Source organism: Camellia sinensis, chromosome 3 (genome assembly GCF_055761805.1).
Source record: "Camellia sinensis isolate YWXY chromosome 3, ASM5576180v1, whole genome shotgun sequence".
NCBI lineage: Eukaryota > Viridiplantae > Streptophyta > Magnoliopsida > Ericales > Theaceae > Camellia > Camellia sinensis.
In genome coordinates, this window is record NC_138963.1 from 47298389 (window position 1) to 47309271 (window position 10883).

The 10883-nt window shown below is 35.4% G+C and overlaps 1 protein-coding gene across 1 annotated transcript; it reads right to left on the bottom strand.

Moving 5' to 3' along the window:
• Nucleotides 1-7320: 7320 nt before the first annotated feature.
• On the bottom strand, nt 7321-10606 carry LOC114293260 (disease resistance protein RPP13). The gene is made up of 2 exons (XM_028237297.2): nt 7649-10606; nt 7321-7542 (listed from the first exon to the last, which is right to left on the bottom strand). Coding segments are annotated over exons 1-2 (2697 nt in total). The 5' UTR covers nt 10344-10606; the 3' UTR covers nt 7321-7540.
• Nucleotides 10607-10883: the final 277 nt, after the last annotated feature.

Genomic DNA, 10883 nt, shown 5'->3' on the forward strand with positions numbered 1-10883 from the left:
ATAGACCTTTTTTGTTGTAGTGAAATTAGAACAAAAAATATAGCAAAATGTACTAAATATTGATAAAATGAAAAAAAAAAAAAAACGTAACAATAACAAGCAACAACAATATGAAAAAATATATATTATTTTTCAATTTTTGTAGTATTTAAGCAAATAATCTCAAATATTGATCAAACTGAAGAGTAAATTTTGATACTGTAAAATGTTACAGTTTGAAAGCAAAAATCTTTTAAGCATTTATCCTTATTAATTAAACTAAAAAACATGTTATGAAATTGTAAAATTTTATAGTTCTAATGAATGTTATGAAACTGCAAAAATTTTCAATTTTAAAGCATGATTCATTCTAGTACTAAAAAAATTGAAACTGTAAAATTCTATAGTTTTCACCGCCTGTAACTAAAATTTGTAAACAACTTGTTCAGAATTTGAAAATTTTCTCCATTAAAACAATAAAAGAGAAGTGTGTAATACAGAAAAAGTAGAAAAATTGAGAGATCGAATAAGAGAAACATATATAGGAACATGATTGTACTCCGACAACCATTTTTAGTTTAGATCGAGTTGGATTTGATATGGATCTACTCATTTTCTTCGCTGGAAATTCATCTCCTTCGTCATTGGTAATGGTGAAGTAAGGAGTTGGTGGTCGGTGGTAAACCGCAATCGATGGTGGTCGTCAGTCATTGGTCGCCAATAACTATATATCAGGGAGAGAAAAGAAGCAAGATGCCCTGGTTCAATACTTTTTTTTTTTTTTACTGACAACTACATGTTTTTATCGTCAAATTACCTAATTAGCAACTAAAATTTACTCTAAAATTCCCGCAACAAATCTCATCAGTCACCAAATTCAACTAATGACCACCAAAATACCTACTACCACCTAAAAAGTCATTGAGCCAAAATTTTTTAAAATATAAGTTTCGTGCTTTCCTGTACATAATTTAGGACACCTGCAAAATAATCCAAAACTAACACCATATCAAACATCAATATCAAATCTAAAACAAACCAGCATAATTACGAATTCTATACAATTCAAAACATTAAAACATAAGTACAAATGTAGATTCATCTGAAGCATCCAAGCCACAAACCGATACAAAACATAGTGTCAAAATATATCTAAAAACACAAAACAAAACAAAACAAAACAAAATCCTCTGATGACAACCCAAGCCGTTCCTTGGAGTACTATCAAAATAACCCCCTAGCGCACCATCCAAGTTGCCCCTGGCTTACTCAGTCATCTATTGCCATCATTGTTCAGCAGCATGTCATAAATTATGTGTGTACCACGTTTGCTGGTTCAACATCCAGTCTCTACATCGGTTCAACATGACCCCACTACAACAAAAAACACATTTGGTGACCCAAAAATTTGTCGCCAAAAGTACAAATTCCGTCGCCAAAAGAATCGGCGACAAATATACAACTTGTCGCCAAAGGCCTGTCACTAAAAGTATTGGCGACGAAATCAGAAATTGTCACTGTATGTAGACATTTAGCGACAAGCAAAATTGGTCGCCAAAAATCATATATTGTTGCTATAAAATTACAATTTGTTGCTAAAAGGTTAAAATTTGAATAGGTTATGTACTTTTAGCGACAAATAAATGCGTCGCCAAAAGTACTATTTAACGACAAAATTAATTTGGTTGCTAAAAATCACGTTTTTAGCGACGAGTTAGTTTTGGTTGCTAAAAGTTCTTGGAATAACCACCAACTTTTAGTGACAAAAACAATATGTTGTCGCCAAATATATTAACAGCGACCAAAATACCACCTGTCACTAAAAATTCAGTACATAAATTTTGATTTTAATAATTTTCCTGTTCAAAATAATCCAAAATACTTGTTTTCCTGTGCACAATATATACACAAATGTAATGTAAATAATAATACACCTGTGCATGAATTCAAAATTTATAGCTATGAAAAATCCCAATAAACATAATTACAATTCTCTGACAATCTAAAACATGCATACCAAAGTACTTACAAACTACTAATATCAAACCCATAAATACATTACCAAATCCTATCTCAAAATATTTTCAAAATTACAACCAAATATTTTGATGTTAAACATCTAACCAACAAGTCATTTACTAAAATCCTATGTCAAAATATTTACAAAAACACAACACCAAATATTTTGATGCTAAACATTTAATCCATAAATCATTTACCAAAATCCTATGTCAAAATATTTCCAAAAACACAAAATCAAATCTTCTGATGCAGCCCAAACTATTTTCCACCATTGCCAATCTGTCACATGAAAAAAGAAAAAACAATATTAGATTGACAAAAAAAAAAAAAAAAACTCGATATGAACTTCACAATTTTGATTTTAATTTTGTAACGGGAAGTCCAATCGGGTGCTGTTTGCTCATACAACTCTATTTAGGCTTGAACAAGCTACCCGTGCCAAGTTCGGTGGTTTCAGTGGTCATTTTGCAATTTTGGCCCCCGAACAGGCCTTTTAAGTCTTGTGTTTTACATTTTTTCTTCTAATTTTCTAACCGGAAATCCAATCGAGGTCCCGTTTGTTCCTACAAGTCTATTTAGGTTTGAACAAGCTGTCCGTGCCAAGTTTTGGTGGTTTCGGTTGTCATTTCGCAATTACGGCTCCTGAACGAGCCATTTAAGTTTTGTGTATTACAATTTTCCTTCTAATTTTCTAACCGGAGATCCAATAGAGGTCCCGTTTGTTCCTACAAGTCTATTTAGGCTTGAAAAGGCTATCTGTGCCAAGTTTTGGTGGTTTCGGTGGTTATTTTGAAATTTCAGCCCCCGAACGGGCCTTTTAAGTCTTGTGTTTTACATTTTTCCTTCTAATTTTTTAACCAGAAATCCAATCGATGTCCCGTTTGTTCCTACAAGTCTATTTAGGCTTGAACAAGCTGTCCGTGCCAAATTTCGGTGGTTTTGGTGGTCATTTTGCAATTTTAGCCCTCGAATGGGCCTTTTAAGTCTTGTGTTTTACAATTTTCCTTCTAACTTTCTAACTGGAGATCCAATTGAGGTCCCGTTTGTTCCTACAAGTCTACTTAGGCTTGAACAAGCTGTCTGTGCTAAGTTTCGGTGGTTTCGATAGTCATTTCGAAATTTCGACCCCCGAACGGGCCTTTTAAGTCTTGTGTTTTACATTTTTCCTTCTAATTTTTTAACCGGAAATCCAATCGAGGTCCCGTTTGTTCCTACAAGTCTATTTAGGCTTGAAAAATCCGTCCATGCCAAGTTTTGGTGGTTTCGGTAGTCATTTCGCAATTTCGGCCCCCGAACGGGCCTTTTAAGTCTTGTGTTTTATTAGGAGCTTTAGAATAAGAGGGTTGGTCGGATTAATTTGTCCAATTCGTATCAAATTTAACCCCAAAGACTAAAACTTGCACATTTGAGTTATTTTAAATGCCCAACTCATTTAAACCCATCATAACTCATACATTAGAACCTCTAATTTGTCAAACTTGCTAATTTCAAATTACACACTTCATCTTACCAATGCCTTTGTGATGTTCACACAGAAAATGAACTGATAAGCTAATAATGAGGAATGAGGTGATAAAAAAAGGCATGCCCCTGAATACCAAGTTAATTCCTTCATCATAAAAGATAAAACAATGAAAAAACACATGGAACAAGAGCAAATCATGTCCATCAATCACACAATAATTATAGAAAATAGAAATTTGTACAAAGTTTTAACAGACTTTGGCATTAAAAAATCTTTCAGAAACTAAAAATTATGAAAAATTTTAAATCAAGATGCACACAGTTTTTTTTTTTTTGAACAAAGATGCACACAGTTTGACTATCAAGATTTTGCCACATAATTTCAGACTACACAGCAAAAAAATAAGCTTTTACACAGACTACACTCATTCTAACAGCAATTTCAGGTTAAATGGTGGGAAAAGGAAACTCAACTCTGGCTAGGAAACTCAACTCAACTCAATCTTCTAATCCGAACTCTAAAACAAGCAGTAGAAATAAATGTTTCAAAAGAGTGATAAAATGGAATTCCCTCTTTGTTTCCTATGCAAATCTCCTTCAACTTATCATCAATTATATAGTCTTTGAATAATTGTTCTTGCAGGAAAAAGGAAGAGGCGTTTGGTGGTGGTATGACTGGAGAGAAGACAAGATCCACTAACCAGATAATAATAGAGAGTATTTTGGCTGATGTGACACTTTTGTATTGGCTGTCCATAAATCCTTCATTAACGGGACAACCGTGTACAATACAATCTCTACATCTAAAGAAACTTCTCTTATAAAACAAGTGCTAAAAATCAGCAGCAGTGTGCTAAAAATATGTCGCAGAATATAGACAATCTATATGCTAAAATCAAGGAGAAGAACTAGTCAAAGATGAAGCTCATGAATGAGAATCTTGTAGTTGACTCCTTATTTATCACGTGCTAAATATGTACAGAATTTCAGTAAATTATGTATGATTAAATGTAATTCTTGTATATAAATATAGTGCATCTCAATAAAAAGGTCTCATAATTCAAGTTTTTTCAAAACTCTATTTTTAGAAATTCTTCATCCAAAACTAGATAAGAAACTGAGGAAAAGAAAAAAGTTCAAGAATAATGAGTATGTACTATTATATATCTAAAATAATATCATCTAAAGAATTTATATGAAAAAGAGTAAAAATTGAAACCCCAAAAAATATGAGAGTGCTCTATGATAATCAAAAGTTACATCAACTTGTAGTAACAAATGTTTTCACAGAGAACACTTGATGTGAATAATTAGCCATTTCAACAAATTATAAAGGCTAGCCAACTTATTTATACAATGAGAAGAAAAAAGCTTTATATATAGATAGCATTGGCTTGTTTGCTATGTGTATATTAATATATATATATATATATATATATATATATATATATTATTAGGGAGTAATCAAAAAAGCCAAGAATCCAGTACAAAAATTCAAATTCTAGTTCACATCCACAACCCAGAAAATATAAAAACAGAAAACAATGAAAATGACTCTAATTAGTCACATAGTCAAAGAAATTGCTCATTCAAATTCTAGTCCACTGCAACTTTTTGTCTCTTTCAAACCAACACACAAACATGTGGTGGGTGTGAAAAAACCACTTACAAAATGCACACCAAAAAACAATTACTCAAGATCACCCATAATTACTCTGATGTCTCTGAAATCATCAAAATTTCAAAATATTTACCAAAATCAAAGCTTAATGCCTAGCACAAAACATTGGTTTAACAAATGATCAAACTACCAAACTCAAACCAGATTTCACAAGAATCAAAATCTATAAGGTGATATATCGAAAAATCTGAGCGCACCTTTCCATGCCAGCAAATTTGTGCGATCGATACCCAAATTATAATATCAGTCCCCAAAAAAATACAAAATCAGTTACAAAATCAGTCCGAAATTCAGAATATACCAGTCCCGAAAATCAGTTCCAAAATCAGTCCAAAAATTAGAATATATCAGTCCGAAAATCACAATATCAGTCCGAAAAATCAGAATATCAGTCCGAAAAATTAGATTGATGAAAAAGAAGAAAAAGACGAAGATGAGAGAGTGTGAGAGTGTGAGGGAAAAATCAGTCCCATTGATTGTGTTGTGTTCTGCAATGCCGAATGAAATTGATGATAAATAAGAAAGAAAGGAAGATGAGACAGTGTGAGAGAGTGAGAGTGAGAGTGAGAGGGAGAAGGAGAGGGAGAGGGAAAGAGAGACGAAGAAGAGGGAGAGAGGACATACCTCTGTCTTCTGTTGTGCCGTTTCAGGTTGTGGAATGAGAAAACGAAGAAGACTCATTTTAGGTCAATCTTGTTTATTCGGTCATTAAAAAAAAAAAAAGACAGATTCAAAACGATGTCGTTTTGACAAAGAAATTTATTGGCGACGAAAATTATTATGTTGCCATAAATATCATTCACCTTTCAGCGACTATTTTAATTTCATCGCCAAAAAGTCCAAATTGGCGACAAACATTTTTGTCGCCATATATTAATTTCGTTGCCAAAACTTTTTTAGCGCTCCCGCGCAAAAAATTAAATTGGCGCCAACCATTTTTGGCGACGAATTGAGATATTTGTTGCTAATGGTGTATTTTTTGGCAACGAACACGTATATTGTCGCCAAAAACATACAATTGGCAACTAAATTTAATTTGGTTGCTAAAAAAAGCCGCCAAAAATGCTTTTTGTTGTAGTTCCCTGTAAATTGTTCTGACATTGATTCCGGTCAGTTCCTAGAACGGTTTGGCATAACCCCATAAACTATCCCGACATTTATTTCAGTTAGCTCCTACAATAGTCCGGTACGACCTTAAACTGTCCCGGCATTAGTTCTGACCAGTTTGTATAATGATCCAGCAAGACCTTAAACTATCTCGGCATTAGATCTGCCCAATTTCTACAGCGGTCCGGCACGACCTTAAACTGTCCTGATATTAGTTCCGGCCAGTTTCTGTAACGGTTTGGCACGACCTTAAACTGTCTCGGCATTAGTTTCGATCAATTTCTGTAACGGTTTGGCACGACCTTAAGCTGTTCTGGCATTAGTTCCGACCAGTTCCTACAATGGTCCGACATGACCATAAACCGTCTCTCGGTATTAGCTCCAGTCTCTGATCTATCTTAAGTGCCCTTGCGCTTCCGTTCGGATTTTGCAATCTATTTACCTTTTATTTTATTTAGTTTTATTTCATGTTTTAGTTTCTCTCTCCAAGTTCAAGATGTTTATCCTCCTATCTTGAGTTTGAGGGGGGATGTTACTGTATATATAGTATATATTTTTAGATATATTAGGTATTGATTTTCTAGATATATTTATATTGTCATAGTTATGTTGTTTATAGGATACTTTTTCTCAGTCTATATATACATGTCTTCTATTGTATATGATTAATTAATTGAATACAATACATATTAATTTTTCTCTCTCTACTATTCTAACAACTAGCATGTATACTCAACCAAGAAAAAAAGAAGAAGAAAAAGAAGAAGAAGAAGCCTCAATCAATGCCAAGTTCTTTTTTATTTTATTGTGGCTGATGATGCCACAAGTGGTGAAATGTTAAATTTGCACATAATATATGGTGCAGCCGATAAAGGTGAAACCAAAACTTGTTGTTAATCTCCTACATGAAAGACTGAATTCATTCAAACCAACAAATCAGCATGATGTCAAATTTTTTTAATTAATCATTCTTAATTTAAGAACCATGCTGATTCAATCTCACTTTCAAATCCACATGTTAGAATGCTCTAAATTCTATGAGTATTTCAGCCTTAAAAGTGAGCCACTTCATGAACATACAAATGAATTTTATTTAATTAAGCCAAACACAAGTTAAAAATAGAGTTGCAGTGTATTTTACATAAAAAGAACGGTGTTGTGAACAGCAGAGATACAACAAGCTGCATTTTTTTTTTGCAGCACATCAACTCTTTGAAGTCTTTTGACAGTCTTGACTCCAAATTAAAACTGCATTTTATTCCAGTCTCCAGTATCCGCGAGCATTAATCCTTCATTAAAAACATTAATATAATTAGAAGATCCTTAGTGATCTGCTCACATTTGGTTCATTAAAAAAAAATGATAGACAGTATATTACAAATGAAGAAAACTTACATGCGAGGGACGAAGGCTCCCACTCATTGGTGAGTAAAATGTTGCTTCCCAACCTTTTTTTAACATCTGCAACAAAATCCGGCGACATGTTTGTTAAAAGTAATTCCTTCAGGGCAGGCAGGTGCTCTAATCCATCCAACTTTGTCAATTTTTTGCAACCTCTAATTTCTAACTCCGCAAGTTGGGGCATGGCACCTCCCTCCAATGTCCACTGAACTAGGTTTTCTAGCATCCACAATTTCAAGACGTGGAGTTTAGGGAAGTCCCCCGAAACACATCTCATTTCCGACCCTAGATAAGAGAAAGCAAGAATCTTGAGGACGTTCAGTTGAGGCAGCAGCTTCCCTATCACCGGCATTGGATCTTCTGTGAGTTTTGACATTGACAATGTTAGGACTTTGAGATTCAGGGGAAGGTATTTAATCCCATCCTTTATCACTCCAAACAAATACAAGTTCGAAAGAGACTGATGGTCCTTCAAAGGACTCAACTCGAGGTCTAAAGGTTGACCAAATCGATCTTTTGATCTCAATCTTAAGGTTTGGAGTTTGTCAAGTCCTGATATGCACTTGGCTGTTTTCTCTGCTGATTTTGGATGGCATGATACTCCCAATTTCCGAAGGCTGGTGAACCAGTCTAAGCCGTATTCATAAGGGTCCTTAGCACCAAGCAGGAGCCCCATTAAGGTCTGAAGGTTTGTCGGTGAAGACTCTTTTGATGATGGCTTCGCAATTGACACCTCGTTCATAAAGAGATGTCGAAGGTTCTTTGCCTTCCAAATGGAACCCGGCAAAGTGGTTATATTAGTATACTTCAAATCTAAAGTCTCCAAGCATGGTAGATCCCCAATTGTTTCCGGACATGATTCTAGACCGGTCCATCGCAAGCCTAAGTATCTTAGGTTCTGTAAGTATTGGCCGAGTTTCTCGGGTAGCAAAGGTTTGTAGACACCCTCTAGGTCAAGCACTTTCATCAGGACAATACCTCTAGATCTCCTCTTACTGATTATTGTGTTAAGCAATGTACCGACTTCTCTGTTAGATGTACCTTGTTTTTGGGCTTCGAATGAAACAAACGAACATAGATGTTGAGTATGAGACTCCAAAGGAGACTTGACCCCAACATAATGATCTGCAAGCCTCCGAATAATCTGATTTGACTCATGTACATGTGAATTGCAATGGCGGATTTGAAGAAATCCTATATCCTCGGCTTTTGGCAAGAAGACATCGTAAAGAAAGCTCGGCATTCGACACGTTTTGGGGCTTCCGTCTTCTTTCCATGTCGCTATTTCAATCATGTTTCTCGACACTAGTTCTTCCAAATATGCCTTGGCCAGATCTTCAGGTTCAAGGACACTAGTCGTGGTAGTAGTTGATATTTGAATAAATCCCTCGGCAATCCACAACTGCAACAACCTCCGCATAGGAATCTCATACGCTTTAGGGAAGAGAGTCAAATAAAGGAAACACGGCTTTAACACATACGGTAGCTCATGATAGCATAAAGCTACGATAGTCAAGAGATCGACTGATTGATCATCATCCCCCAAGTACTGCGAAAGATGATCAATTACACCGGACCACTCATCATTCGGTTGTATGCTCGACAACAATCCTCCAAGCAGGACAATTGCTAGAGGCAAACCGCGACATATTCTGACAATTCCTACCTTGAAATTGTTCAAATTATCATAATTTGCCCCATTTACCACCTTCACGAACAATTCCCAACTCTCCTCATCAGATAACCTCATGAGTTTCAATGGGTGACCCCACGGGTCAACCTCGGATGCAACCTTAGAGTCGCGAGTAGTGAGGATGACTCTGCTTCCATTCGCGGCATCAGCGAAGGGACGTGCTAACATGAGCCAGACATGATTGGTGCAGATACCATCCAATACTATTAGAAACCTGAGCTCCATTAAAATCTGGAAAAGCAAAGCCGACAGTTGGTGCTCGCTCATAAGCTCCACGTCAGCCAATACGCCACATATTGGAATCTGTTTGATTATTGCAAGCAACAGATCCTTGTATGTGAAATCTTTGGCGACGTGGAGCCAAGCACGGCACTGGAAATGCTGCCGAATGTCTACTCTGTTGTAGACATTCCTTGCCAGTGCCGTCTTTCCAAGCGCTTCTTCGCTCACCAGAGAAATCACACGGAGGCTTTTCTCCTCCTCGTTGTCGGTCAATCGAGCTATTAACTCCTTCTCGACATCTCCACGTCCAACAAGTACATCGTGCTGCATTTTTTCGTGCGTTGCGAATGTTTGATTAAATTTCTTATGATCGAGGATATTGTATTGGTCTGTTTGTGTTGCCGGTCGATGTTGATGTGGGAATAATTGAGTGGATACATCTCTGAAGCTCCGTACAATTTTATTCATTTTGTAGGTGAACTGGATTTGGATCCATGGTCTCCTTTGTTGGGTGTTGAGGAGGAAAGATTCGATGATATATTCTGCAGAGTAAAGAGTGCGAAGAAGCCGAGGCCAAAGACGAAGCCGAGACTCCTCGAAGCCAGTGGTATTGTTGTTTTCGGCATGGAGGAAGATCAAAATATGTTTGAGTTCTTTCAAGGCAACGTCCACACGATTTGCTAGTCCTGGAAAGATAAATCTTCCTTCGGCAAGAACTACAAGAACAGATTGTAATTTCTGAAATAAAATTGAAATGGGCACATCATCGGCCATGGTCTCTCTCTCTCTCTCTCTCTCTCTCTCTCTCTCTCTCTTCTTGCTTGCTTAGTTTCTTATGGATTCACAGCTAGGCAACTGTGAATCATTGGACGAGGACTTCTTTATTCTTTTTTTTTTTTTTATTTTATTTTTTATTATGCTTTATGCTTTATTTTTTTATAACTATTAATAATTTTTTTTAGTGACATGGTGTTCCATGATTTATTTATTTATTTATTTTACATGATATGATAAAAAAATAAAATTTGATATATAACTTACAATGTCACTAGGAAAAAATTGTTAAACTTAAATTGTAATCTCAATATTTTTTCCAATTACTGACCGGTGAATGTATCAATCACATCGTCAAAAACTATGTAGAGCATTGTACTGTTAGTTATCAACAAAAATATCTTTAATTGTGAATTTAGTGGTCTCTAGTTATAACGGAAAATTGCCACCCAATGGTATTCCCACAAAATTATTATAAGTTGATGGAAAATTTTAAGAATTTAGTTATTAATATTTATAATTTTTTTATTGATCTATAAT